The sequence below is a fragment of the Neurospora crassa genome, linkage group I, assembly GCF_000182925.2.
Source record: "Neurospora crassa OR74A linkage group I, whole genome shotgun sequence".
In the NCBI taxonomy this organism is placed as follows: domain Eukaryota; kingdom Fungi; phylum Ascomycota; class Sordariomycetes; order Sordariales; family Sordariaceae; genus Neurospora; species Neurospora crassa.
The window spans coordinates 1,969,554-1,996,553 of NC_026501.1; the positions used below are offsets into that span (position 1 = coordinate 1,969,554).

The following is a 27,000-nucleotide window of genomic DNA, read 5'->3' on the forward strand; positions in this document are numbered from 1 at the left end:
GGTGTCCAATCACATTCTTGCCCGTTGGCTGAGCGGAGAGATACGGGGCAATTTCATGGAAAAGAAATCGATTCAGCACAGGTTGTCAAGCTGAGGCTGGTAGCTACCTTGACAGGACCAACGTGCCAACGTGCCTGATGAATTCGGCCATGTCCGGACATGTGAGGTTATTGGCCGCGACATCGCCAAAGTGCCATGACGAAGGAGACGATGTTGCAAAGGGGAAAACTGAACCATGCCATCCGTCTCGACGATGGCAGACGCAGGATATCAAGATGGGAAAGCGGGCACACGTGTACAGCGGAGTCAATGATCATTCTTGTGGAGACGTACCCGTCCCGTCTTGACCGTGACGGGATCAGGACCTGATGAAGAGCCGAGCGGACACTGGGTGGTTTTGGTCTATTCCCACCTTGCTGTTCCTTAATCCCACCGTCTATTGGTTGCTTGAACCAGGTGGGGTCGCGGGCAGAAGCGAGAGCCCCACTTCAGCGTCGGTGAGGTTCCGAATTTCCACTTCCACAGAAGAATCGAAAAAAAGGAGTAGGTGTGGAAAGTTTACGCTGCCGTTTTAGTGGCCATCGGGCCCTGACAATTCACACTCACCGAAGCCCGGTATTTTTGTGTAATGATTAGTGTAGCGCAAACCGCAGCCAGTAGCGCTGTAGGATCTGTTGAGGTTCTATACAGCAAAATTACCTAGTATGATTCGAAATTTCCATGATTGAAAAGAGCAGGCTTTGAAAGCAGACGATATCAAGCCACAAAAAATCCCACTTCTTCCCGGCCGATTATCATAATCTTTGATGGAAAAGGTGAATTCTCACGATCTGCATGTTGAATACTGATACCGGACTTTGTAATCTACATTCTTTGGTAGTCTCCCCTAAACTGCCCGTTGACCTTGCGAGGTACGCAAGGCTTACGGACTAAGTGGTATTTTGTACCATTGACCACGTTAGACTCTCCGAGTATGTTACGGGAACACTATACTATTTGATGTATCGGGAGCTCGCAGTACTGAACTGCGCCTAAGGTGGCCGCGGAATTGATAATGAGAGGTGCGGGAGATCGACGTCATGGCACGTACCATACCCTTTGAACAGCACAAGTGTAGGTACAACATGATCATCATTTTCCAAAGAAAGGCAGACTGGCGGAACGTCCTTGGCATCAAGAGAACCCACTGTTGATTTCTGCCTGAGTTGGTTCCTCATGCTAGGTTGTTGTAAGAATTCTCGAACCAATAATGAGCCCGCTTCTTCCTTCCCAGCCAGCGTGAATTCCAGCTCATTGTATTTTCAAGATGCAAACCAACACCTCTCAGCCTGAATGAGGGAGCTAGAAACTACAAGCAACCAAGTGACGCCAGGAGGAGAAGGGGAAGAAAAGATGAACGAATCATGTAAAAGCCAAACGCCCGTTTTATGACTACAAGGACGAAAAGACACCACACGTCCTCAAGATACCACAAAAAGGACATCAGAGCCAAGTAACCAAGCCAAACTCACAACTCCTGTATCTTTAGCCACACTCCCCAAAGCCTGAAATGTCTCTGAATCTTACACGCTGTCCTCCAATGACACCGAGTGCCCGTTACAACACATCCCGATCAAAGAACAGTATACGAACCGCCCAGCCTAATTCCCTTTACACGACCAATTCCGGAGCGGCATTTTCATCCTGGCCATCAGCCGCCTTATTAACGAGGCGAATCTTGGTCGCACCCTTAGTGCTGACAGATCCCTTGCCAGACTTTGATATCGCAGGCTTAGCCACGGACTTGCCCGTCTTCTTAGCAACGGTCAGCTTTGGCATCGCCTTGCCCGGTCTTGTGACCTTCCCCTTCGTGAAAGCCTTGCGCGGTTTCACGATCTTGGTGGTGGCTGCCGTAGACTTGGCCGCCGGATCGGCAGTATCCTTGATCTTGACAGGTGATTTCCTGGCTTTTCTGAAGAGGGATGATACGTTTTTTACGCCCGAGTCCCGCACTTTCCAAGAGGGGGCGCGTTTCCTTGCAGAAGAAGATGATGGTACATCAAAAATCGAGCCGTCGTCTCCCTCTGCAATAGTAGGAGTGTTTTGGACAGCGTCCGCCATCTTCTTTGCCCTGGGCGTATTCTTGGGAGTTACCCTGGCTGTCTTGGAAGCTTTGTTTCCTGCCTCCTCTTCAGCCCCCGCCGTTTCTGCCGCTGTGATAGAGCCGGCTGCATCAGCTGCGACTATGGTCAAGCTGGAACCCTTTGACGGAGCTTTCAGCGTGATCGTCTTGCTCTTCGCGGCGGCGCCCTTCTTGGAATAAGATTTGACAACTCTCGTCGTCGCAATGCTGACTTTCCGAGTGAACGTCTTGGTGGTCTTCGCCGAAGCGACCTTGGACTTGGCGCTGACAGACACCTTGGAAACCTTTCGCGACACGAATGTTGGAGCTCCCTTTGCTGTATCTTCGGTCGCTTTGCCGGCTTGGGCGTTACCCACCTTCAATTTCTTGGGTGACCTCCCCTCGCCCTCTACAACATTCTCTATCCCGTTGGCTAGGAGCTCTTGGAGCTTCCTTTTACCAACCTTTTTCTTGCCCTTGACCTCTGCCTTCGGAGGCTTGGGCGGCTTCACTTCCTTAGGTTTGGGCCCAAGGACACCTCGACAGTTGGGCGCACCGCACAAACACTTCTGCACGTTCTTAGCGGAGAAGGGGTCAAAGTTGTAGTCGTACGTTAGCTCCTCGCCGGTTTGAATGGGGCGGTCACCCGCAAAAAGCGCCATTCTCGGCTGCCCAGAGACGATCCATTTGATCATGCGACAATTAGGGGAGCATGAATGATTGACGAACCGCGCGATACTACCGGTGGTTGCGTCAATAATCATGTTTTGGTCGAATGACATGAGATAGTAACACTATGATGAATGTTAGTGATAAGAGCTTTGCGGGGCAATGACAGAACAATCCCGGGGAAAACACACCTCGTTGTTCTTGTACTCCTCATTCATTCGACGTTCACACTCCTCGTCGGTGATGATCTCGCCCGTGTACTCCATAATGATCTGATGGGGTTCAAAGCAGCGGTTGCTACGCACACCATATCCTCTGTCTTCGGTCTTGAAGACCTCAACACCTATGCGGTAACGACCTCCTTTCTTGGTTCTTTCCGTGAGCATCTGGAAAGCCCGGTTCTGGCAGAACTCCTTGCCGACGTTGCAGTTGGTATCATCGCACTCGTACAGCATAACACGATTCTGGCAGTCTTGTGCGCATCCGTCTTCAGGCGTACATACACACTTGGACGCAAAATCCTCGAAGTGAGGGGTCTTCTTCCATATCGCCGCGGCCTGGCCAATAAAACGGTCTAGAAAATGACACAGATAGGTTAGCTATCAGACACTCAAATCGCAATCAGATGTTCCCGTCTCATGATATACTCACTTTTTGTCATGGTGCGGTATGCGGCGGGCTTGGGCTGTCCGGGAGGCAATGGGTGGCAGACATCAAACGGCAGCTTGAAATCACGACCTGCGATGAGCAGCCGCAATCCATTGAAGATTGGCAGTGGAAGGACTTTGTTCGGTGGGCCACTCTTCGCGAGTTCTGGGATATTCAAGAGCCTCTTCCTCTCCTGCGTAGTGAGGCTTTTGGTAACGTCCTCGGGCGCTTGCTGGCCAGCGTAGAGACCCTTGTTAAGCCACTTCTTGACGCGCTTTTGCTTGACAGCTGGACGAGAAGAGTCGGTGTTCGTCGGAGCCTCTGGTTCCACCGTCTTATCCTTCCTATCTTCGCGCACTGTAGCTGTGCTGCTGTCGACCTTGGCCTTCTTCTTTGCTGGTGCAGTGGGCTCCTTCTCCTCAGTTACGTTGACATACTTTCCGTTGCTCCATACAGAGTATCGAATAGGACGCGTGTCGATACCAACGAATTCGTTAGTATCTCGCAAGCGTTTTAGTTCGCGTGGGACACGAGATAGAGCAGGCTCAGCTGTCTTGGCTTTCTTGCCCGATGCCGGTGTGATCAATGGCAAGATAGGGTCTTCAACGGGCACGCCCGAATGACGCGTCGCTCTGCGCGTAGCAGGGACTACAGCCGAAGCTTTGATCGTTTCAGCTTTCGTTGCCTTGCCTCTCGTTGTTTTGGTACCCTTCGCTTTGACTGCTTTTACTTGGCTGGCTGTGCTCGTGTGTACATCCCCAGTTGTTTCTGCTGGAACATCTTCCCATGCACCTGTTTGTATATCTTCGGTGCCGCTTGGTTCCGCTTCTTTTTCGATGCCGCGTTCAGCTTCCTTCTCGACATTGGGTACGGCTTCCTTGGGGGAGCTTGTTACGGCTTCACCGATAGTGTTCGTCCCAACTTTTTCGGCAGTGGCCGGCTCGGCTGTTTCGACGAGGGCTGTCCTGGCTGCTTTGCCTATGTTTGTCACCGTGTGTTTCTTGGGTCTCCCGACGGGCCTCTTGACTACGTCCTTCTCGGTTGCCTTGGCTCCCCTTGTGTCAGGCTTTCTGGTTGCGCTCGGTGCGATCGCGGGGATATGGTCGGGAACATCGACTGGCAGGGCGGGAATCAGCGCGCCGCAGGGGTCGAGGTTTATGTCTTGTGCGGTATCGGCTTTTGTCGTCGAGCTCAGTTCGGCCGTGTTTGTGGAAAGTTCAAGCGGCGCTTCATGCACCGACGCGTCGAGACTCTCATGATCCACGCGATTTTCCTCGGCTGGGGCGTCGGCTGCTTCAGCGGCGCCATTTTTGTCGGGACTAGCTGCGGATTCGGGAAATGTGGGCTCGGGGGCTGCGGGCGCGTGGACGGGCGGGATGGTGAGCGTGTCGGCGGGCGCGTTCGAATCGGGCTTGTCGGTTTCCTGGGTTGCTGGTTGAATGGATGGTACGTCCGCGGCAGGGTTTGCTGGAGTTCCGCCCTGAGCGGCCAGTTGAGCGGCCTGCTCAGCTTCGAGAGCCTGTTGGGCCAGTAGAGCCTGTAGTTTTCTACCTTTCGGTTTCCGCTTCTTCTGGAGGACAATGTCACCTTTCGAGGCGCGTTTGCCATGCACATAGGTGCCGGTCAATCTCGCGAGGTTGTATACTGGGGCGTTGTTGCCTCGTGCACGGCGCGGAAATCGACCTGTTGTGTCGGGGACAGGCTCTTGAGCGGGCAATGAGGGGTCCGCAGGCGGTTGGGGAACCACAACAATGGCGTCTGGTTGGGGCTCTGTTATCCCCTGGCCAGCCCCTTGTTGTTCTTGTTGCAACTGTTGGCGAGCTTGGTTTTGCTGTTCGTTCTCTAGCAAAGGGATGGCACTCTCTAGACTGGGTACGGAAACGATATCTGGTTTGCCACTAACATCTGCATCAGAGATCTGCGACATGTTATCCGGCGAGACCGTGGTTGGCGGTGTCGAGGTCAACGACGCCGGCGCATTTGAAGACGCATCGATGGACGCATCGGTAGGCGCGCTCACGGCGCTCACAAAGCTCGAGTCTGAACTGAGAAGCCCCCGAGCCAGCTCAGCGATTGCCACAATTGCCGCCATTGCCGCGGTTTCGCGAGGCGACCAACGCGCCAGGTGAGTGAGCCTTGGGCTGCCGGGTTAGATAGTAACAGAAAAAGTTACCCGACGCTACTGTTTTCCGGAAGTGGTAGTGGTTGGAGATGCGGAGCGCGGCGGGCGCGTGGCAAACTCGACCGGCTCCACGGTGAGATTGCTTGGCCCAACGGCGAGGGAGGCCCACGCAAGCAAAAGGTCACCCAACTGGCGCAGATGCAGGATCACAAGCCGACGCGGTGCAATGGCTGTCTTTTTCACTGTGGGTTTCGGAGGGAGGCGGTTTCGAAAGACAAGCAACAGACGGGCAAGAGAAACGAGCGGTCCAACTGGTGCATAGGTAGGTTCGGATGGACAGAAGAACCGAGAAATGTGATGTGTCGCTGAAGAAAGATCTGCGGGTTAAGCCAAGGATGCAATGGCGGTTAGCGGTCGTGTTGCCGGTTGTTGTTGGTGTTGACGTGGGAAAATTTGAAGACGGCAATGGGGCATGGAAAAAAGCTGCAGTGTAAATGGTAGGTAGATCTCTCGATAGTGCTCGGGGGTGTGTGGATGCAACTGAAGTAAGTGGTGCAGAGTATATAGATGTCGCTTGATAGGTTATGTTATTGACAATTGCATTCCCAACCGGCAGAAAAGGCAAGGAGGGGGGTTGACGGAGACGGAATGAATCAAGTGAAGGGGTGAAAAGGCTGAGTGAAAGGATGAGGCGCGAACGGACACGCGGAGCGAGGCCCAGAGTGGTAGCGAGCGCGAAAAAGGCAAGTCGAGTGGAGGAGGAGAAAGAGGAAGGATTGGGAACGTGTGAGAGCCTGGGAAGGCCAGGGGTAGGTAGTTGGTCACTCACCAGATAGCTGCAAAGTCCAGGTTCCAGCCAGATAGCTGACAAGACACTCGAAAGGGGGCCGCGGGCAAATGCGGAAGCAGACAGCAGCGATGCAGATGGGTATTCCTTGATACTCTGGGCGTGCCTGGATTGAGACCTGGCTGGACTCTGGTCGACGGATGGACCGATGTGGTCGAGTGGTTGTGTGCGCACCGAGAATGTGTGATGGCGTGAGGGAGTGGAAATGGCGGTTGCACGGGTTGCGAGAGGGAAAGGGGACGTTGGTTGGGACCGACAAAAGATATTTATTCGAGACTGGGGATGCTGGGCTGGGGGCTCTTAACCCCAAGCTGTAGTAAGCTATGAGCGAGTGTTTGGACAACGGCCCGCTCCAAACCATGCACAGTACTCCCAACACTCCTTTCCACCTTTTTCGTGAGAACAAGAGATGGCTTGATGCACCTGCCGTTACGACAGACCGAGGTTCGGAGCCTTGGAGCATCTCACGGGTCATCATCCAGACCGGCTCGTAGTCATCACTTGAAAGCCCGCCATCCCGCAAAGCGACCATTGCCTCGTCGTCATTCACGGCCAAGTCCACAGCCATATTCACCCCTTGCCTGCTTTGTGAATACCACAGCTTCCTACCACAGGGCTGAACTGACTGCCGGTATACTCGACTGCACGCATTTTGGTGCCACCCGAGGATTACATGATCCTCGGGCCTACTGATGTTCACTCCTCGCCCACACACGCCACGTCGATCGTGCATTATGCCTCACTGCTGTCCCCTTCGTTAAGTAACACCCTGGCTATATGGCATTGCTAGAGCAGGAGACAGGGCGAACGTCATATTCGCCAGTGTCAGTCCCAGATTCGAAGGCCGAGATATCAAAGGTGGCTAGATGCAAGCCTCAGCCCCAACGGCCCAACCTTTGCGCCGAGCCAACTACTGATACGCCTTATCCCAAGGGACTATGATATCGGCATTACTTGAAGGATCCGGAGCCCCACGTCGTAGTGTCCTAGTTTGTGAGTTTTGACCATCGTGTGCTGATTGGTGTCGTGTCCTACTTTCCTGTGCAGCTTGTGGCAATCACGCCCCATCTCGCCCTCTGATGCCTCTCTCGATGGGAATCAGAGGGAAAGGTACCTAGACAAACACGAAGTAGAGAAGTGGTTCACACTGTTAGCTACGATACGGTTTCAACAAGTACGACGGAGTGTTTTCAAAATGGGAAAAGAAACTCAATAAGGAAAAAGAGCGAAAGGATTCCTTGGGTCATTAGCTCATCGGCTTGGCTGGTTGCGAGTTCGGGCTGCCGAACCCATGGACTCCTGATGCCGGGCGATGATACCAAGATTCGCACTCAATAGACCACGAAAGAGAAATATACATTGATAGCATTTTCACCGTAGTGTTTTGATTCCAATCATGATTTCTGACAGGATCTCGCGTCGCTCGCAAGGTTTGGTTGGGGATATGTCATGAACTCCATTGCCAGAATCCGGCCCTACGACGCTATCATCCTACTTACCATCACAATTGGTGTATGTATGACGCTACATTCAAAGTTCATAATCTTAAAGCAAAGTGCGGAAAACGTTCATCACTCACCAGGTAGGCAAAGGACGAGGTGAAAAATCCATTTCGGAAACCTTGGCGGACATATGCCGATTTCATCAACATCTGAATTTCGGTGCACAATATACGAGCCTTTGGAATCATGCTTACACTACACGCGTGTGTTTGCACATGTCAAAGTGCCAGTCAGGCACTGGAAGATTCATTGACATTGCCGCTTTTCTTGAATGACGAGAAAATGTAGTGAAGTCTCGAGATAAGAGGTCAAAGTCCAGAACGGTCGGACCACCCGAAGAGACACTGGTCACTGATGGGCGGACAACCACAAGAAATCCTACAACACCAATGGAAATTCGCAACTAACTTGCGAAACAACTGCAATGATAACCTCAAGTCAACATCAAGCCATTAAAAACGACCATATGCATGGTTTTCCGCCATTCAGATACACGACTCCCTGACATACAGATAGAGGGGCACCAGCTGCCAGCAGACCAGCCACCTACCTACCGCACCGCTACATCCTGCATTACCTGAAACCTTCCCACTCCAAGATGCCTTCTCCAAGCTCCGACGAAACTTTGAGTGCAAAGACATTCAACTCTCTCGTCGATACCACCACTGCCGGGACCATGACGAGCATATCACTGACTTCGCTCGAATCGAATTCGACCATGACTCCCCCATCCCAACACTCTGAGGATGCAGTTGGAAAGGGGAAGCAACAATCATGCCAACATTGTAATCATCATCCTCCTCCTCCTCCTCATGATCACCATGATCATCATGTTCACCACTCTACGTCCTGTTCCTTTTCCCGATCCCCTCCTCATCCGTCTTCCCTCCACCAACCATCCCAACAAGAAGATCAACAAAAGGTCCAGGTCCAAAGTATAGAACCGGGACAAAACCCAGAACAACAAGAACAATCCCAACCCCAGCAGCAACAACCGCTCCACAAACAACACCAGCGTCCAACATCACCACCATCACCACCATCACCACCATCACCGCCATCAGCACCACCACCATCAGCAGCAGCAGCAGCAGCACAAGCTCGTTCCAACCCCAGCAACAATGGTAAAACCGCGCTAAACGAGTTCATTACCCGCTCCCGCTCTTCGACGCTCTACACACCCTCGGACAACGAGCGGGACGAGCAAATCCGCATCGCCATTCTGACGCGGTGTCTGGACATGGAGGATCGGTTTCAGGTCCAAGCTGCTCGGTATTGGGGTCGTTTACAATGAACTCCCGTGAGAATTACTGAAACGAGAGGGGAAAGAGGGTGTATGGGAGGGGGAGGGAATGAAAAGAGATAGAGAAGCGAAGGCGGACGAAGAGGGAGAAGGGAACGGAAAAGGGAGAAGGGAAAGGGAAAGGGAAAGGGAAAAGGGATAGAAAGGGAAAGGGAAAGGGAAAGGGAAAATGGATAGAAAGGGAAGTGAGAGAGAGAAAGATGTGAACTGAAGGTGAATTCATGACTGCGTGTTTCAGGAGGGAGGTTAGGAGGGTGTGGATGTTATTTTATGGCGTACCTACCTCTAGGTATTTTGGAAAATTGTTCAACTTGCGGATAAAGTGATCTTGACTTGGATAACAACTCGAGGGAAATATTTGGACTCTTGGCTTGAGTCAAGCCTACGAAGGAACGGAAAGAAGGGACACACCGTCTTTGGCTACCTGTCTAGCAGCCAAAGGAGCTGGAAGGGGATGAATATACGGGGAACATAACTGGATCAACTTTATGTAGGTTGGGTGTATTGGACGGGGTACGTATCAAGCAAAGATCGCAATCTTGGGCTTCTGTCGGCAGTTCAGGGGAAGATGAAAGGCAGCAACAACAAGAAGAAAGAAAGAAGAAAAGAAAAGAAATTAGCAAATCAGAGAGGTACTAAAGGGAGAGAAAAGCAACCTAGCGTGGACAGTCTCGCAATATGTTTATGTTGTTGCCACCATCGAGTAATAATACAACATGCACACATGTCTTTGTATAGCTTGTCCCCTCTTGTATGATATCCTACTGTCATTCTTCGTGAATTCGTTTGTGAACTACATGAGGCGCTCTCGTTGGTACCCCGATCTGAGCTTGCCAGTGCGCTAGCGACTTCTGCTTACCCTGCTGCTGCTGCGGCTCATTTGCTCGACTTTGTCGGCCCGTCGCTTCCAGGCGTAGTTTAGTGACGTACTCGCGGTCCTTTGACCTTTCCCTCCTACAAAAAGACCTTAACCGGGACGCCGTCCGATTCCTTCCCTACTATCCTCTGCCGCATCTGCTCTCCCATCCGTATCCTCACCATGTGTTTGCTCACCATCCTTGATGTTCGAACGATGAGCAGTACCAAGCCCATTCGAATTTTCCGCTCTCGTGGAAGAGCATTTTGACACTTCCTGGTCAGCTACCGCCTCCGCTGCTATTCCAGGCCTGCCCTCTTGGGGCGTATTTGTCCCGAGCAATGCAAAAATCTCATTATGCGTCGTTGCTTGCCAGTCACATCGTTCGCGGTTGTCGGCACACCCTTGACAACCGCTGCCCATATATTCGACACAGGGTATCTGTAGCCTCCGGCAGCGGTCACAAGGGGGGCTTGTCGATGCTGCACGCTCAAGTCTTTCTATAGCTCGTGTGCCGGATCGGCTGGCAGCGGTGTGGCGTTCCAAAGCACCGGATCCCCAGGACAATCGATGCGCTGGATCTTGCAGTACCGAGTTCTCCATGTGGATCGAACCAGCAAGTTGCTGAAGGGGAGCCAATGTTCCAGATGATGTCGGCATTGGTGGTGACCGGACAATACCAGCCTGCCGTAAATGCAGCTGCGAATGATTAGAGGATGCAAAAGAGGGACTTGAGCCAGATTTTCCTAAATTAGAAGTCTCGGCGTGCTGGGCAGCTCGAGATAGAAACTGCCGCAGTAAGTAAGCCTGGAGATCAGGATCGGGCTTCAGCTCGCTGTGGCGTTTCGGGTAATGGTTCAGTTCTGAAGAGTGCTGGAACGTATAGCGAGCCCCAATGGCAGCCTTGCGGCCGCTCAGGTGATAGTTCAGTTGCCGTGCTTTGGCAGCTATCTCGTCTGCCTTCTGAATGATCCTGTGAACTCGGTCCTCAACTATATCTAGCGTGACCAACTCGATTCCGTCATCCTCTTCCAACGGTTTGGGCGGAACTAGGCTAAAACGGTCCAAAGCACCGGACCTGATAAGCCGCCAGTCATCCTCGGTGATTTCGACGTCGACGTTTTTCATGGAGAAGCGACAGACCCGGCCACGACTGGTTATTGTGGTGAGATTGAACTCGCTAGGGTTAGCAGCCGCAAAATCGAGGATGTCCAGCCAGCTAGGCTTATATGGCTGATCCATTCCGGAAGAAGTCTTGGCATAAACAGTAATTTCACCTTCGAAAAGACTCTCCATAGCTCGTAGTAAACGAGGTGCGGTGAGCTTGGCCCCTAAGTTTGCAGCCAGGCTTTCATGTCGACTGAGAACTCCTTGAATAACTTTAGCTCTGGAGCCTGTACTACAGAGTACTCTTCATACCTTCATAGTCGCTTATAAGGGATATGACCTTGTTGAAAGCGCAGTTATCCCCACGAAGAAGTTCGAGGCTTGATGTCTTGATTCCGGAAGCGGAAAGATAGTTGATAGGTGTAGTGTTACCTAGCGATAATCAGTAAGACAACGGGGACTTCATTGAGAGTGCAAGAGCCCAAGTCATGGCGCAACCCCGTCAAGTATTGGCTCAATGGGAATTTGTCCTCTTCACGTTGTAACATACCTGACTGTGGCGGCCGTGGTTGGGGTATGCGGTCAGGGCGGGTAAGGCCGGGGATGCCATTGTCGTCTAGGTCTCTCTTGCGCTTAGAGGGGCCGGGCCCAGGGGAACCATCCCCCGATTTCCCGTTGTGTACGCCTGCCGGCATCTTGCGGCGTCACAACAGAACCAAGCAAAGGAGAAACTGCTCCGAGTGGACACTATGGGGTTGGGTCACTCCCTGATATTCTATATCTTGGCCGGGTTTTGTCTCTATTCGAGGACTATTCGTATCGACTTTACAGATGTTAGCCTGGCCGTGGCAGGGTAGGCGACTCGAGGAGACTGTCCCGCATCAACAGGGCGAGCCTGCGGTGAACTGCTGTAGTATAGTGGTGCCGATTCAAGCCGGTGAGGGAAGCCCAATATAGGTAGGCGCGTACAGAACCATGCGCGATGCGACCTGTACCTGTATTAGGAACCCAAACTTGCCGTAACCGTTTGGCAGTGGGATAGCTGGAGGTCTGATAGTCGAGAGCAAATTGTGAGGTCAATGAGGATATGCTTCCCTTGCTCGAAGTTTGATAACAGCCGGGGCAACGAGTCAGGGACACTTCTAGCCAGTGGATAGAGGGGTCGAGTCGTTAAGTAGTGTAGGCATCCGTCAATGGAATATGTAGGTAGTAACACCGATTTTCGAGCGGCTGGAAACTAAGGCCCGTTTTGCTCCTTGGGCAAGCTTGGAGTTTGGTAGGACCTACTTGTGAACTCCCAATCGCACCTCGTCACATGGAACCCAACTCGATCGGATACTCTTGGCCCGGTGAGCGTGCGTCTTGGTTCAATGGCTCTCGGATGTTGCCGAGAGAAATTGAGTTCTTGTCAAGCACCTGAATTTCAAAGACGGCGCTTCTTGATTCTTGGCACACATGCCTGACAGTCTTGGACACAAGTTTCTTCGCCGCTGCATTGAGAGCCAAGATGGTAGGCGGCTGCTGCAACGCACCATGTTTTCGCTACTAGGTAGTTTGGCAGTTGTTCCCGTTGCTCAGAACCAAAGACAGAACTTGAACGATGGCCAGGCGAAGTATTCCCTCCTCAGCCGTCCGACCATGTTAAAAGGTCGTAGCAGATGATTAATGTGTTGGGATATTGACAAGCTCATCACACGACATGAAAACCCTACGGCACTGCAGAGTTGACGGACATGGTGGGAAGTCGAAGAGAAAGAAATAAACATACCAGGGCGACCTTTCATGGAACAAAAGTGTAGTGTAGTGGATGAGCTGGCGGGCCGTGTCTGTGAGCCGTCCAGCACATCAAATTGGTACTCATGACACGCATTGTTTTACACTGCTGGACGTCACGAAGAAGAGTCTGAGGAACGAAGGCAGGATTAAGAAACTTCGAGGTTTCGATCAAGCCGGTTGTGGTTGGACTGGAAGAGAAGGGAAGGGAAGTTGAGAAGCTAAAAAAGAAAGCTTGGGCCACTCAATCTACGAAGTGTAGTGTAGCGATTCACGGCTCCTGTCGTCAGCCAGTCTGGGGAATGCTACCTGGACCTCAAGGATCCACACTACCCGCACTTACAGCCGGATGGCAGCCCCACAGCGGGGTGCTTGGCAAAGCACAGCTGTGGAAGAAACTCAGCTAGGCGTCACTCCCGCCAGCGGATGCAGACGCCAAAAACGCGACTGACCCAGACGGGACGACTGACCAACCCCACGACATCCATCGCAACCCATAGCGCCAGCCAGCCTGACGACAACAATCGCAGCACCGAACGACATTACCAACACCACAAATCAACACTCGACAATCGCCAATCGGTTCGGTTTCGACGACTTCCTCTCTTCTTCCATACCCACCAGCGCAATACACGGCGCATACTCAATCAACTTCACAAAGAAACAGAACAATGGCCGATAGAGGAAATAGGGGAGGCCGTGGTGGCGGCTACCGGGGCGGTCGCGGAGGTAACCGTGGAGGAGCAGGTGGTTCTGGCTCCGGCGCCGGTGGAGGTCAGGGAGGCGGTGGTGCTCAGGGCGGTGACCGCGGTGAGCGCCCTAAGAAGGAAAACATCCTCGACCTCAAGAAGTATATGGACCAGCGCATCACTGTCAAGTTCAACGGTGGACGTGAAGGTACGTCGTGACATGGCTGTTTCCCGAGTCCCCTCAACGAGCTCCCTTAAAGCTCCCCACAAAGCTCCCTACAAAGCTGACACAAACCCTTCTCTTGTCTTCGACACAACAGTTACCGGTACGCTCAAGGGATATGATGCGCTTATGAACTTGGTTTTGGATGATGTGCAGGAAGCTGTGAGAGGTAAGCTGTTGCCTCCCTTGCCTTTCTCTGCCCAGTGCACCTCGCTCTCTTTGGCCCCAGTTGGTCCTAACCCACGCACCTATAATAGACGAAGAAGGCAACGAAACCACCCGTCCTCTAGGACTTGTTGTTGCGCGCGGTACGCTCCTCGTTGTGATCAGCCCCGTCGACGGAAGCGAGGTGATTGCGAACCCCTTCGCTCAGCAGGAGGAAGAAGCTTGAGCAGAAGGGAATGCTCGTCTGGACAAAGTAAAACTGCATCATTTTCGAAACATTATACCAACTTGGGGATCTGAACGCCATCCCGTCATGCTCGTAAACCGAGCGATACCGCAATTGGACGAGACGACAATTTTGACGAAGGAAAACGGGGCAGGACAGTGAGAAGGAACACCAGGACAGAAACCTGAAAGGTTGAGAGAAGTCTAACAATATGTTATGATATCCGCCCCACTCAAGGATAGGACGGTGCAACAAGGGAAACATTGCTGAGTTGGGTGAGCAAACACCCAGTGTCGAGCATGAAGGAACACAAGTCGGCCCCAGCTACCAACGATACCCACCAGAGGGACTGTAAGAACAGGGGTTGGCTACATCGAGAAGAAACACACATGCAGCTGGTTGCCCTGAGTTATGGTAAACGTCCAGCCAACGCCGTTATTGACGAGTGGGGGAATCTAACTGGAAATCAAGCCAGAAGGCAACATATGCCTGTTCAAGAACGTCCCTTGGCTCCATGAACTCTCGAGCAGCGGCAAGTTTTCTCATTCAGTATCTCCTAGTGGAATGAGAACGCTTGGGAAGATAACGAATAGTTCGGCTCACCGCATACATATGCCAGTTGTTTTCAGCCCACATCCTGCTCTGGGACGGAATTGGGCACGTGTTCTGAGTCTGTTTTCTAGTTCGCTATCTAACATGATCTGCTCATCGCTGTTAACCACTTTCCACCACTTAGTCCACATTTCTTCTTCTCAATCCCCCCTCTTCGCTTTCCTGGTAGGTCAAGCTCGCTTTGGTCGGGCTGCTACGTCCATTATTGTCGTTCAGCCTTCATTTGAGCTGCGATCCATATCCTCGCCATGGCAAAGGCCGTCACCGAACATGTGGAGCCATTGGCTGAAAGCGCAAGTCGAAAGACTCTATATTCAGATGGTAGCCCCCGTCGCGCTCGGTTTACTTTCCTTTCCAAGCTCGCCATACGCACGGTCCAGCATCTGTCGTATACTCCTGTAGCTGACGACGAAAACCGTGGCATTGTCGCGACTGGTGAGCAAGATCTGTTCTTCGGAGCTGGCGTCGAGCTTACTCAAGCAATTGAGGTAGTGATTCGTGTCGAGCCGAGCCTTTCCATCGGCATCCACTTGGTGGAAGACATAATCCCTGAATAGTTTTAGGAGGAGGCGCTCTCCAGTTTCCGACCAGTTGTGCACCCCACAAGAATCGCCCCGCTCGTTAACAACGGACAGTTTGAACATGAGACGGGCAATCCTGCCATTCTCCAATTCCCTCATAAGATGGAACTCTTTCTCATCGGACTCCTGCATGACAAAATTGGCAAAATTGGCGAGGTGTGTTGTGATTCCGCCAAGTAGGGTCTCAACCGTCTTGGTTTCCCCTGGAGCAGAAGGCTTAATGAGCCATTCCAATACTCCCCTCAACTGTGTCGAATAGCGCGGCACAATGGTAGCCAGAGCAGCGTCAATGTTGTTGAAATTGAGCGTCGGGGTGTTCGTGGCCAGAGCCAGAATAATTCTGCCAAACTTGACAAAATCCTCTTGTTGCAGCTCCTCAATAGTTTTGCGATTGGGGCTGTCATGATGTAGTACATCGAGGATTGAGCACGCCGCAAGCCGAATGCGGTTGTTTTCCCAGATGATCTTGCTCAACTCCAGACAGCGGGCGGCCAGCTTGGCATTGTGGATGGCCAACAGCGCGTTCGCTATTTGGCACACATAGCTCCATAAAAGGTTCTCGGGAATCTTGTTCGTATTCCGTAATCTGTTGTGGCTGTTGTTTGGTGGAAAATGATGGTCGTAGAGTGTTTCGGAAAGAGGGTGAAAGTCATACACGAAGATCAGAGAACTGTCGCCAAAGAATTCGGTGGTAAATGCTTCGTGTACGGTGACAATGTTTGCGTTGATGATCTTTTTCCACTCCTTAGTGACGTTGAGAATGGCCTTTTCGTTGGTCAACCGGTAACCTGCCAGAGCCGAGTTAGTGAACTTATATTCTCAAAGCCAGAAACTAGGCATGTCATTACCTTCGATACGTCTCAAGGCGAAGTGTCTCCCATTCTTGTTGTTCTGTGCTTTGTACATCCAACTAGGATAGCCAAAGCAAGTGGAGTTCCTCGTAGCCTTTGTATCGAGTGGGAAGAGCGAGTGCCAGCGATCAAGATTAGGAAGCCCGGAATCTGCTGCGGTTAGCGACCGATCTCCACTGAAGAAGCTATGGACTCACTTGGTAGTAATTGCTGCATATGGAACAGTTTCTTCTGCAAGTTCTCTCGCCTATCCTTTGGGATGAAGAAGTCGTACGTGGTTCGCTGATAAGGTTGAAGGCTTGGACGATACAGCTCCGATGGTGGTTGGTAGAGATGGTAGTTGGGTGGATGGACCAGCCCATTGCCAAAACCCGCGGGCTGATATAATCCTGCCCCAGCACCGGCCAGATTGTTTGGGTCGTTTGCGTATGGGTTGTATTGGCCTTGCGGCGGCATTGTTTGACCCAGTGAACTTATCGAAAAAGGGTCGCTGTAAAGACCACCGTCCTGAGTGACGTGTTGTGCCCCATTCTGCGATATCTGCCGACGACTGTGAGCAAAGGCCATCTGCCAGCCTTCCACATATGACTTACCGTGTTGCCAACATCGTAGTTTTGCGGGGTAAATTCCCTAATAGCCGCTGGGTTGAATATGGTCGAATCATTTGCTTGCTGTAGAGTCGGCGTGGATGCTATGGTTGAGTTAAACATTGCCTGAACATCCATATAGGTCTCAGAACCGCCCTGGGACACTTACTGCCAACTCCCCTTGGGGTGAATGGGGCAGCACTCGCAGCTTGGGAGGAAAAGGTGGACTTCTTTCCAGCTGATTGCTGCTGGTTAGCTGGCGTAAAGGATGGGGATTCGACATTGAAGACTCTTCGATTTGAGTTGCTATAACCAAAGTCAGAAATAGACAAGACATACCGACACAACGGAAAATGAAATAAAATAAAAAACACCAGACAAGCATATTCTCGCCATGACGTTGCAATCCCATTCCAAAACCCAGGAGCATAACTCCCCGCTGACACAGCACGCGGATGTAAACAGAGTTAGGATAAAACTTACAGGTCGGTCTGTGAGACGGATGCCTTGTTCTGGTCATGGTTGAAGGTACATCCAGAGTCCTCCCATCGGCAATGTCCGTAGATAACAACATTGCGGCAGAGTGTTTCCTTGGTGTCTTCGGGAGCAAACCAGTTAGCGGGACACGCCGGACGGGCTGCAATAGAACGAAGATCGAGATCCGGGCTACGTTGAGGACATACCGCGGTTCTTTGCACGCGGCGACCCGACTTGCCTTCGGAGATCGCCCGAATTATATCGCGTTGCGGCCATGGTGTTGTAGACGGGTGAATTATTGTATTGGACTAGCAAATGGGATGAACGAGCCCGAGGCCGATTTTACAACGCCTGCAGCAGAGCAGCTTAGCAAAAGCACATCTAGCGAGCACGGAGAGGTGGATATACTTCTTCACCCTCACGGATCTCTCCCATATTTCGGACAAGCCGACACCCATAGGGAACGGCGAAGGCGCCGGCGCAGAGTTGCGTGGCAGCAAGCGGTAGCAGCGGAAAGCTCGAGATTTCGGGTTATACGTCGACGATACGCTGACGAGGTTGGCGATGGACAGGAGGGACGTATATGATCGGATCGGATGGCACGCGATGGACCAGTTGGAGATCCAATGCGCCACTCGCGGAGGGACAAAGGGGACTGGTGGTTGGCAGATGTCGTATGCAATCCTGGGGCTGCTTTGAGGGTGATGGAGGTCCTGTTGGCTGCGCTGACTTGACGAATCGAGTCCAAGGGGGGGTCAGATTCGGATGGTTTTGCGAGCACAATTCGCTACAGCACTTTGCGGAGCAAAAACGGCGATGCGTGACCGTGACGACGGGAACCTTAGCGGTAGCTACTGCCCACGAGTGCCCACTCACTTTCTCCAGTGTCAGCGACGGACGGGAAAGAAAGCTGAGGAACTGCGACGCGGCGGCGGGCTGGGCTGCGGACAGGGCACAGCTGCGTGCCGGGCGGGAGTCCAGGGCAGACACCACACAGGAAGGGAACTCGCACCCGGTCGCATCGACGAGTGTGCCATCGCTCCCACCCCACCACTCCCACCATCTTGGCGACCCTGTTTCCACTTCCACCAAGTCGTAGCAGTAGGTGCCCGGTTGCCCGCCCTCAGTTCCACCCGGCTCCTCCATTCCCGACGGGACCTACCTACGACCTCTGGGAGAAGGTTCCACCGCGGACAGCTGCCGATATGCGACTATCAGATTTGTGCATCGCTGCCCAGGGACCTGCGTTAGGCACATAACCGAGGCCGCTGACCTCATCTAAGTGACGTGGTATCTTCACGCTTCAGCTTCAACGCGCAGACATTTGACATATGTATGTACTTGTAGGTCGCTACAGCCCGGTACTGTACACCATCAAGGTTCACCATTCGACCTCTTCCTCCTTGGTCTACATCCCGCTTCTTCTTCCCTTCTCTTTCTTTCTTTCTTTCTCTCTCTCTCTTCTCTAATCCTCCATCGTGATTCACTCAATTTCCAGTCGCGATCACGATCAGAGCTATATGTGTCAAGTCGCTTTTTCGACAACCAAGCATCGCGAGCATACCGAGGCCAGCTTGTTTGAAATCTGCCCCGTTTGATGCGCGGTCGAGCAACCAGCCTTTCTTCAAGTGACCCCTTCCGTCCACGATTCAGCAAGTGACGGTTTGATATTCTACTCATACTCCAGCTATCCACGCGACCGCCGAACTGCATACAATGTCAGGCGACAATGCGGTGGACATCGGTCAGCTGTCCCCGGAACAACAGCAGGCCTTGCAGCAATATACAGATGTTACAGGGCAGGAGATCACGGATGCTATTCCGTTCCTTGAACGGTCGCAGTGGAATGTTCAGGTAATTGTCGGCTAGAGGCCCCCCGGCTTTTCGATGCCTGCATGCACGTGCTGGGACTGACGTCTGGCGCAGATAGCAATAGCCAAGTTCTTCGACGGCGAAGGGCCCGACCTGGTTGCCGAAGCCCAAGCAGCACAGAACCAAGTTCCTAGGGTTGCCGGTAGGCATGAGACATTACACGAAACCGTCTGGTCGGATATCGCGCACCAGCATGGGCTACACCGCGCGAACCGAACACCGCCCGCCCCGCGTGTGGTGCCCCCGAGGCCCGTTACATACCAAGCCCCATCACTGATTTCATTCCTCTTGTCGCCTTTCCGGATGGTTTTACGAGTCTTTGCCAGTCTGTTTCGGCCTATACTCTACATACTGTCCTTTATTCCGCAGTCTCTGCGGCCCCATGCTTTAACAGCATCATTCCGAAAATCTCGGCGGAGCTTGCTTCCCAAAGAGACGGCTGGGCGATTTAAACGGGAATTTGAGGAGTATTATGGCACGCATGATCTGGTCTTCTTTGACGGCGGACATGCCCAAGCTTTGGACACCGCAAAGAAAGATCTCAAGTTCTTGTTGACGATACTGATTTCACCAGAACACGATGACACCGACTCATTCATCAAAGATACGCTTCTCGACCCCGAGGTCGTGGCCTTCATCAACGATCCCGCCAACAACATCATAATCTGGGGAGGAAATGTACTGGACTCTGAAGCTTATCAAGTTTCCATGGAGTACACGTGCACCAAGTTTCCGTTTTCATGCTTGGTGTGCCTCACGCCGAAAGAGGGAAGCACACGGATGGGAATCGTGAAGCGTATTGCAGGGCCTGTCTCTCCGTCCGTCTTCATTGCTGGGATCCGGGGAGCGATTGAAAAGTACGCGCCTGATCTTGACAGTGTTCGCGCCGAGCGCGCGGCACAGGATATGGCCCGTAACTTGCGATCTGAGCAGGATTCGGCTTATGAACGGTCGCTTGCTATTGACAGAGAACGAGCACGGCAACGGCGAGAGGCAGCAGCAGCTGCTGCCGAGGCGGAGAGGCGCGCACGAGAAGAGGCTGAGGCAGCGGAGCGAAAGGAAAAGCTACGCCAGCAGTGGAGGAGATGGCGTGCTACGACTATTGCCGCTGAGCCTGATGTCTCGGTAAAGGATGCGGTCCGTCTGGCGCTTAATATGTCGCAGTCGTCCGGAAGGGGGAGAGTCACGCGGAAGTTTGCCCCTGACGCGTCACTGGAGGATGTCTATGCATTTGTCGAATGCTATGACTTGCTCTACCCTGAGGACGAAGAGGAGAAGGGAGATGTGGAAGAGAGCACAGATAAGCCTGAAAATTATGAGCACAAGTACGCGTTCCGAATTGCGTCCGTGATGCCAAGGGAGGTTTTTGAACCTACCGCGTCAGTTACTATCGCTCAAAAAATGGGCAGGGGAGGCAACTTGATCGTGGAGGATCTTGTTGATGAGGAAGAGGAGGAATGACGGCCGCTTGGTTGGGACTCAGAGCTTGCGGCATCGTTGTTGGCGAGGCATTGTAAGACAGAGTGATTAAAGGTAGCCTGACGCCTCATCGTTGTGTAGTGTAAGGGGGTTGGACATTCGGTTACAGTGTGAAGGCTTTTATATGTGAAATCCACTGTCTGACTTCCCATGGCTGAAGGACAGTGTGCTCTTATGTGATGTGGTCCAAGGCTGGATAGTATTTTAAAGCCTGGATTATTATACTACAACGTATTCGAGGCAGGCGAGTGTGCTGAGCCTTGTTGTTTTCTGGTTGATCACCCCCCAAGTACGCACTTTGAGGTAAGGTCCAAACAGTCTTGAATCACAAGCAGCCAAGATCAAAGGACACTCCCTGTCTCCATCAGAAAGGTGGGCAGCCGCTTGTACTAGTACCTCTTGGATGGGCGATTAAAGAGGCTGTTATAAGTACCTCTACTGAGTAGCTCGCCCATCATTCTGGATCGACCATAGATTGCGCAGCTCACTGAAACGACATTCTCCATTGATACTACAACTGCATATATAGCGAATACTACCCGAATGGCTTCGGGGACGATGAAGGCTACCAGAGCGTGGTTTAATAGGCACGGCAGGCATCATCGATGGCTGGTTTCAAACGCCGACATACCTATCATCCACTTCTGGATGGATCCGAAAACACGTAGCGTAGGTGATGACAGGAGCGGGCCGTTATTGAACTCCTCTACGGTCTACTCACAGCCTAAGATGTCCCAAGCTACCTATCACTGGACCCTGGACCCCTCCTACATGCATGTAGTGCCGCGCGTTGTTGTCTTTGTAAACCCCGATCTCGTTTCCTGGACCCTTGTTACCGCGTGGAGGCACTGCACTGTTCCTTACCTGCCTTCCCCTCGACTCCCGCTCTCTGTTAGTCGTCAATAATCCTCTGCCTTCTCTTACTCACCTGCCTCGCGGGGAACCCAGCAATTGCATCATCTGCTTCGATAGTTCACCACGAAATTCATTCAGTTGCGCGTCCGTCAGAGCTCTCATTTTCCCGTACACGTATTTCTCGACGAATTGATGAATTTCGCGACCAAGCAGGCAACAACACAACTCTTCGCCTGTGCGCCCGCCACGTTACGTGCCCAGACATCAGGCAGACATTACCGCGGTTTAAGACAATCCTCAACGTCCACGCCCTCCCTCTACACTCGAGACACCGCCCGAGCTTGGGCGCGATTATGACAAGCAAGATGAAGAACTTCAGCATGAATAAGATGCTAAACAGCATCAAGAAGAAGCCAACATTCTCCAATGGTAAGCGCTGGTCAGAAAGCTGGCTCCGCGACCAAGCCACCGTTTTTGGGATCGGTTTGCGATTATCGGTGCGGTAGCAAACGCAACTTGACCTTTCCGCTTATCTTATGTTCTGAAGCTGACCTCCCTTTGCTTGTATAGCAGGAAGTGGAAGTGGAAATGGAAATGGCGACGACACGACATCCGATCCGACTGGTGATGGTCCCGAGGCAACGGCAACCCGTTATGTGGTAGGCTGCTCCCTCAACCCCCCCCTCTTTGAAACACGCCTGTCTCCCGGAAAGCTCAAGCCGCTGACATGGGCCGTTTACACTGATAGAAACAATTCTGCATGTCTGATAGCGGCAATTCGGTATGTTTTTTCTAGTCGCACCGTCAGTCGCAAATCCAACTGCATGTCCGGCTGGGAAGAGAGGATCAGGGGCTTCGAGAACAACAAATCCGATCTGCCCCCGGTCCAGGCTCCTACGCGCACATATACAGCCGCACATGTCAAGGGTCAACTTCTGATTTGAAGCAGGGAGACGAAGTCGCTTTCCTACCATCGATCGTCGAGGCAGCCGAGTCGTCGCCGGCCGCCGCCGCAGAATGCGCCCGCCTGATTCGAAAATACTTACATCGTGACTACTGGACTAAACCCTCATTGCAATACAACGCCATCATGCTCATACGAATCCTTGCCGATAATCCGGGTGCGACCTTCACGCGAAACATGGATAAGAAGTTTGCCGATACCACCAAAGAGCTGCTCAGGTCAGGGAAGGACGGCAATGTTCGACAGATGCTCATGGAGACATTGGATGCCTTCGAAAACACAAAGGGCTACGATGAGAACCTGCAATTTCTTATCGAGATGTGGAAAAGGGAGAAGGAAAAGGCATACAGGGTCTACGGCGTAAGTTGTCCTCCATCCACGGACATCCGGTAGCAGGCTCAAAGTGATACCACGACTCGGCTACTAACTCAACCACACCGTCTAAGCACCACATTTCACCACCCCCACCCCAACAGTACAGTCCCTACTTATCACACCATCAGTCGCTCCCGAACCAGCAGGAATATTTCCAACGCGCCCAGCACACCTCCCGGCTTCCAGACCCCGTCGAACTCGCCAACCGCCTTGAGGAAGCCCGCACCTCCGCCAAACTTCTCGAGCAAGTAGTCGCCTGCACGCCACCCCATGAAATCCTTTCCAACGACCTGATCAAAGAGTTCGCGGACCGGTGCACGAGTGCCTCGCGCAGTATCCAGGAGTACATGTCCGCCACGGACCCCGCCCCCGACAACGACACGATGGAGAGCCTGATCGACACCAACGAGCAACTGCAGCAGTCGCTGAACCATCACCAGCGCGCGGTACTGAACGCCAAGAAGCAGCTAGGCTTGGGCTCCCCCGGCTCCGAGAGCATGAGCAGGCCAGGCTCGGTGGCGCCTGTAGTGAACGAGCAAAGCCGGCCACCTCCGGCGGCGTCGGGCACGAGTAATTCTAGAAATGAAGGCGTCCAGGACTGGTTGGCAAGTAGTAGCGCGGCTGCAGGTGGAAGTGGGAGTGGAAGCGGCAGCGGAAGTGGTCGGGGCGCCGGCGTTGGCGCCAGCAGCAGCAGTAGGGGGAAAGGCAAGGCGGCAGCTACCTCGTCTGATGATAACTGGGGCTTGAGCGACTCCAAGTACGAATCCATCTCTTCCAGGTCTATAGCTGGTGGTTCTTTCTCCGCCGCCGCTGCGGGGCCTTCGAGGTCTCACGCGGAAACGCCATATCGTGACGAAGAGGACCCGTTCAGGGATCCGATCCAGCCTGATTCTTCAGCGTCTTCGATGCGGCGAGTACAACCGTCAACGTTGAACACGACGAATGTGGGGAATAATGATGAAAGATTGTCATTCGAGCCATATCACCCTGGATTTGACGGTAGTGGTCACAACAATAGCACGAGCGACAGGAAAAGCATCAATGACAACTACAGTTACAACTCATCGTCGGCATACGATTACATGGGGGTTGGAGGAGGTTCGGGTACAGGCGCTGGTGCCGGGAAAGCGAGCAACTCGATACCAGAGCCTGTCACGCCAGTTAGCGACGATGGGTTGTACGGTAGCGGGGATGTGCATCGCTCGACCGGGGTCCAAAGATGAGGTTTAACGGTACTTGGGCCGGCGAATGAATAGATGACGATAGCCACCCTTTCCTTCAGCCGTCGTCGATAGGTTGGGATATTGGGGGGGAAAGCTACGACGATTTGGAACAGGACGCGGCTCCGGGAGGAGAGCACCAGAACGACGAACGAGGTGATGAGCTGGGTTAAATTCCACTTATTCAAATCGGTTCAATCAACCAGTCTTCACGAGGATTCGTATTTGCTGCCCTCTTCGTCTCTCGCTACATTTACACCCTCGCATTCTCAGCTCATATCCTTCATCGTGTCTTGCTCCATTCTGCCGATCTGGTTTCAACTACTGCCAAGGATTGCCTGACTATTGGGACCCGAGTGCAAGTTTCAGATCATCGGCATCGATCCTCCCGGGTCTTGAACCCTAAAACTTGGGCAGAGTTGAGTTGTGTCAAGTGTTTGCTGGGTCCACGACAGCATGACGCTTGAAGCTGCTCCTCTGCTGCGGGGCAGCAGGAATCAGAACAGCAAGAGCGCTGGGATTTGCCGACAAGGTGTTAGCAACCCAATATTGTTGTTCTTGCATGAGCGCATCGTGTTTGTCCGTTGGGCGGTCGATATAGTTGCCGAATGGCCGAGCGAGGACGGGACCCCCTTTCTCGGCGCATTTGTGGTACGTAGGGAGGAAAAGTCGATGATCAAATGTGGTCGGTATATTTTCACGTGGTTACCTGTGGGCGAGGATATGGCAGAGACTGCGCTTGTTTGCTTTCCTTGTCTCTTTCAATTTCCCATTTTCGGTTTTCTCCAGTTGTTTTCTCCAATCCCGTCCTCTACCCTCTGGCTTTTTATCTTGTATCTTGCAGGCAGACAGAGGCAGCCACACGTCACATCAAGTGGTCTCGCTGAAACACTCATCCCTTTTCATCACACGTACCTGGTCTAACGAGTACATGAGTCGGTCGATCAAGATATTCGGTGATACCACAGCACCCCTAGTTTGCTTGTTAGCGCTCTGACTTCTGAAGTTTACCTTTATACCCTGTCCTAGCAGGGAGATGTTTGCCTCTTACAGGTACGAATGTATATTCAAGTCAAATTCAGCTGCGTCTAAGGAGCGGGATGCGAGTTTCCATCCAAGGATTGGGCATGTGCAATGTGATCGTCCGCTGTCCCATCCTCATCCTCACGGAGTGTCTTTTTTTCCAAGCGCAGCCCAGTTCGGCACATCTCCCCTGTCGACATGTTTCGAAGCCCCGTAACTTTGTTTCCCGTGAATGGCTTGATGCTTCCACGAGCGCCACTGCATTTGTCCTTGGTGACTTGACGCCTTCCTCAAGTGTTGTCCTTCCATCTGATATATCGTCTAATCACCGTAGTAATATCGCTTGGGAGGCCTGCAGAAGCTGAGCCATTTGACGGAACGGTAGAATATCGGGGGACCAACAATTTGGGCGCAGACGAAGTAAGGAGATCCTAAGACACTTCACACCACTGCGAAACACGGAAGACGGCCTTATTCTGGTCCAGTAAGCCTGGTCAGGTACCGCGTCCACATGCTTCAATCACGAGCTCTCTGAACAAGCGCGGAGAGGACCACGAAAGTGATGTGAAACTGTGATGAAGTCCCCGAAGAGCTTTCATCGACCACGTATTCAGCCTGGTGTGGGGGGCTAGGTGAGAATGCTGCACTGTACGTAAGTGTGCCGAGTGTGTCTACCTACCTGGGTTCCATCAAATCGATCTATCCTAGCTTCGATCATCATACATCAGAGAGTTCTTCGAGGATCGGACGAACCACAAGCGCCTCCGCCATAGCAATAGCGTCGTACTAGGTCAAATTGAGCGATAACCAAAGGATCCTGGTTTTGCAGTAGTCGAAGGGGCGATCTCGATAAGAGCCCCGTTGCAGGTTGCATGTTTCATGGATCAAACACTTTGGTTCTTCACCGCATATACTTTATATCGCTCCGCGAGGAATTCGATGTGTTGCGATACCTGTCAACAAGGAAGATTTGAGCAACGTGATAGGTCATGCCTGTCAAACAGCGAGACAGCAGGTTACCCCTTGGGGTGATCTTTGGGGAGTACTTCGTCCCCCCCTGGGCTCTCAGCCGCCCGAACCCATCCGCTAGGCGACACGTATGGAAAGTGACGATGCCCGCAACGCTACGATACCGGACGCCGAGGAAGGAGGCTTGTCTTGTTATGACTGGGTTCGTAAGTCTGGAAGATCGCATCCTAGACATGATGGAATGCTTTGACATGCAGATTGCGAGATTTTGTGACTAGCTTCTTTCGACAGATGTGCTCTTGGATCTTCGGGGTCGCTCGCATATCACCAATGTACCTGTCGCATGGTCCGTATATGGAAAGCCGCGGTACAACTATGGGAAGGGGAGTCGGGAATGGTCAAGAGCCAGACCAGCTTCACCCCAAGTCGTAGAGGGACGGCCAAAGCCGGGGAACAGAGGGTGTGAAATGGGGTCTCGTCCAATATAGGCGCATCCAAAATACGCTGTATCGTCAGAAACTGACGGACCAGTGGGTATTGCGGAGATACGGGAAGGTTGAGCTAACATCCGGTCAGGGTAGAACCGACAGTTTGGGTCTCGGCTTCGATGTATCGCGCCCGCAGGTAACAGGTCAGCAACGTGAAGCGTATGTGAGGAGTGGAACATACATGGTAGTGTACACTATCTCCTCTTTGGCTCAGTGGAGGAAGAAAAGATAGCGAGCATCAGCCGTGCCTGGCGTAGGGTGGGTCGTGGACCCGGGGTTGTCGAATGACCAGACTCATGGATCTTTGCCAAGTCAGGCGTTGAAGTTCTACAATATGTAATGATATGATGGAAAGAAAGCAGAGGGGCGAAGAAACCTAGCCGATGTGACGGCCGACGAGAGACATGCTGTCTCTT

General features: G+C 52.5%; 7 protein-coding genes and 1 non-coding gene across 9 annotated transcripts; 4 read left to right on the top strand and 4 right to left on the bottom strand.

Annotated features, from left to right (window-relative positions):
- Positions 1 to 1,064: 1,064 nt before the first annotated feature.
- Positions 1,065 to 6,613, bottom strand: set-3 (set-domain histone methyltransferase-3). The gene is made up of 4 exons (XM_959023.3): positions 6,370 to 6,613; positions 3,422 to 5,917; positions 2,962 to 3,344; positions 1,065 to 2,895 (listed from the first exon to the last, which is right to left on the bottom strand). The coding sequence occupies exons 2-4, from the start codon at positions 5,508 to 5,510 to the stop codon at positions 1,651 to 1,653; spliced, it is 3,717 nt and encodes a 1,238-aa protein (XP_964116.3). The 5' UTR covers positions 5,511 to 5,917; positions 6,370 to 6,613; the 3' UTR covers positions 1,065 to 1,650.
- Positions 6,614 to 8,487: 1,874 nt separating this feature from the next.
- NCU16344 (hypothetical protein) lies at positions 8,488 to 9,183 on the top strand (the record flags this gene model as incomplete). Its single annotated transcript, XM_011395046.1, has 1 exon — positions 8,488 to 9,183. One exon carries the CDS (start codon positions 8,488 to 8,490, stop codon positions 9,181 to 9,183), a length of 696 nt encoding a protein of 231 aa, XP_011393348.1.
- A 753-nt stretch (positions 9,184 to 9,936) lies between these two features.
- On the bottom strand, positions 9,937 to 12,270 carry NCU01931 (hypothetical protein). The gene is made up of 3 exons (XM_959022.2): positions 11,706 to 12,270; positions 11,468 to 11,587; positions 9,937 to 11,418 (listed from the first exon to the last, which is right to left on the bottom strand). The coding sequence occupies exons 1-3, from the start codon at positions 11,848 to 11,850 to the stop codon at positions 10,160 to 10,162; spliced, it is 1,524 nt and encodes a 507-aa protein (XP_964115.2). The 5' UTR covers positions 11,851 to 12,270; the 3' UTR covers positions 9,937 to 10,159.
- Positions 12,271 to 13,381: 1,111 nt separating this feature from the next.
- Positions 13,382 to 14,968, top strand: NCU01930 (U6 snRNP-associated protein Lsm7). The gene is made up of 3 exons (XM_959021.3): positions 13,382 to 13,825; positions 13,938 to 14,009; positions 14,098 to 14,968. Exons 1-3 carry the CDS (start codon positions 13,600 to 13,602, stop codon positions 14,229 to 14,231), a joined length of 432 nt encoding a protein of 143 aa, XP_964114.3. The 5' UTR covers positions 13,382 to 13,599; the 3' UTR covers positions 14,232 to 14,968.
- Positions 14,654 to 18,337, bottom strand: NCU01929 (PAB-dependent poly(A)-specific ribonuclease subunit pan-3). The gene is made up of 8 exons (XM_959020.3): positions 17,748 to 18,337; positions 17,546 to 17,690; positions 17,346 to 17,460; positions 17,032 to 17,168; positions 16,869 to 16,966; positions 16,473 to 16,815; positions 16,273 to 16,425; positions 14,654 to 16,212 (listed from the first exon to the last, which is right to left on the bottom strand). The coding sequence occupies exons 2-8, from the start codon at positions 17,613 to 17,615 to the stop codon at positions 15,158 to 15,160; spliced, it is 1,971 nt and encodes a 656-aa protein (XP_964113.3). The 5' UTR covers positions 17,616 to 17,690; positions 17,748 to 18,337; the 3' UTR covers positions 14,654 to 15,157.
- A 318-nt stretch (positions 18,338 to 18,655) lies between these two features.
- NCU01928 (UBX domain-containing protein) lies at positions 18,656 to 21,010 on the top strand. The gene is made up of 2 exons (XM_959019.3): positions 18,656 to 19,193; positions 19,266 to 21,010. The coding sequence occupies exons 1-2, from the start codon at positions 19,056 to 19,058 to the stop codon at positions 20,670 to 20,672; spliced, it is 1,545 nt and encodes a 514-aa protein (XP_964112.1). The 5' UTR covers positions 18,656 to 19,055; the 3' UTR covers positions 20,673 to 21,010.
- Positions 21,011 to 21,540: 530 nt separating this feature from the next.
- Positions 21,541 to 25,218, top strand: NCU01927. 2 transcript variants are annotated; one of them, XM_011394599.1, is made up of 5 exons: positions 21,541 to 22,042; positions 22,116 to 22,204; positions 22,294 to 22,326; positions 22,495 to 22,869; positions 22,956 to 25,218. In XM_011394599.1, exons 3-5 carry the CDS (start codon positions 22,306 to 22,308, stop codon positions 24,105 to 24,107), a joined length of 1,548 nt encoding a protein of 515 aa, XP_011392901.1. In that variant the 5' UTR covers positions 21,541 to 22,042; positions 22,116 to 22,204; positions 22,294 to 22,305; the 3' UTR covers positions 24,108 to 25,218. The 2 variants fall into 2 exon arrangements, with proteins under 2 accessions (XP_011392901.1, XP_011392902.1); XM_011394600.1 differs by having other exon boundaries at positions 21,673 to 21,974; positions 23,013 to 24,304.
- Positions 23,967 to 26,906, bottom strand: NCU14012. Its single transcript, XR_897764.1, has 4 exons — positions 26,766 to 26,906; positions 25,807 to 26,698; positions 25,156 to 25,742; positions 23,967 to 25,077 (listed from the first exon to the last, which is right to left on the bottom strand). It is a non-coding gene; the product is annotated as a ncrg110 (non-coding RNA).
- Positions 26,907 to 27,000: the final 94 nt, after the last annotated feature.

Bases quoted from the DNA above. Each gene is read 5' to 3' on its own strand.
- set-3 (XM_959023.3), bottom strand. From the start codon at position 5,510: ATGGCGGCAATTGTGGCAATCGCTGAGCTGGCTCGGGGGCTTCTCAGT. The intron at 3,345-3,421 runs GTGAGTATATCA...GTCATTTTCTAG, and splicing joins ATACCGCACCATGACAAAAA to ACCGTTTTATTGGCCAGGCC. The intron at 2,896-2,961 runs GTGTGTTTTCCC...CATTCATCATAG, and splicing joins AGGAGTACAAGAACAACGAG to TGTTACTATCTCATGTCATT.
- NCU01928 (XM_959019.3), top strand. From the start codon at position 19,056: ATGTCAGGCGACAATGCGGTGGACATCGGTCAGCTGTCCCCGGAACAA. The intron at 19,194-19,265 runs GTAATTGTCGGC...CGTCTGGCGCAG, and splicing joins GGTCGCAGTGGAATGTTCAG to ATAGCAATAGCCAAGTTCTT.
- NCU01927 (XM_011394600.1), top strand. From the start codon at position 21,899: ATGACAAGCAAGATGAAGAACTTCAGCATGAATAAGATGCTAAACAGC. The intron at 21,975-22,115 runs GTAAGCGCTGGT...TTGCTTGTATAG, and splicing joins GAAGCCAACATTCTCCAATG to CAGGAAGTGGAAGTGGAAAT. The intron at 22,205-22,293 runs GTAGGCTGCTCC...TTACACTGATAG, and splicing joins CAACGGCAACCCGTTATGTG to AAACAATTCTGCATGTCTGA.
- NCU01929 (XM_959020.3), bottom strand. From the start codon at position 17,615: ATGGCCGCAACGCGATATAATTCGGGCGATCTCCGAAGGCAAGTCGGG. The intron at 16,967-17,031 runs GTAAGTGTCCCA...ACTCAACCATAG, and splicing joins CACCCCAAGGGGAGTTGGCA to CATCCACGCCGACTCTACAG. The intron at 16,426-16,472 runs GTGAGTCCATAG...TAACCGCAGCAG, and splicing joins TATGCAGCAATTACTACCAA to ATTCCGGGCTTCCTAATCTT.
- NCU01930 (XM_959021.3), top strand. From the start codon at position 13,600: ATGGCCGATAGAGGAAATAGGGGAGGCCGTGGTGGCGGCTACCGGGGC. The intron at 13,826-13,937 runs GTACGTCGTGAC...TCGACACAACAG, and splicing joins GTTCAACGGTGGACGTGAAG to TTACCGGTACGCTCAAGGGA. The intron at 14,010-14,097 runs GTAAGCTGTTGC...CACCTATAATAG, and splicing joins TGTGCAGGAAGCTGTGAGAG to ACGAAGAAGGCAACGAAACC.
- NCU01931 (XM_959022.2), bottom strand. From the start codon at position 11,850: ATGCCGGCAGGCGTACACAACGGGAAATCGGGGGATGGTTCCCCTGGG. The intron at 11,588-11,705 runs GTATGTTACAAC...GATTATCGCTAG, and splicing joins ACCACGGCCGCCACAGTCAG to GTAACACTACACCTATCAAC. The intron at 11,419-11,467 runs GTATGAAGAGTA...AAGTTATTCAAG, and splicing joins CCTTATAAGCGACTATGAAG to GAGTTCTCAGTCGACATGAA.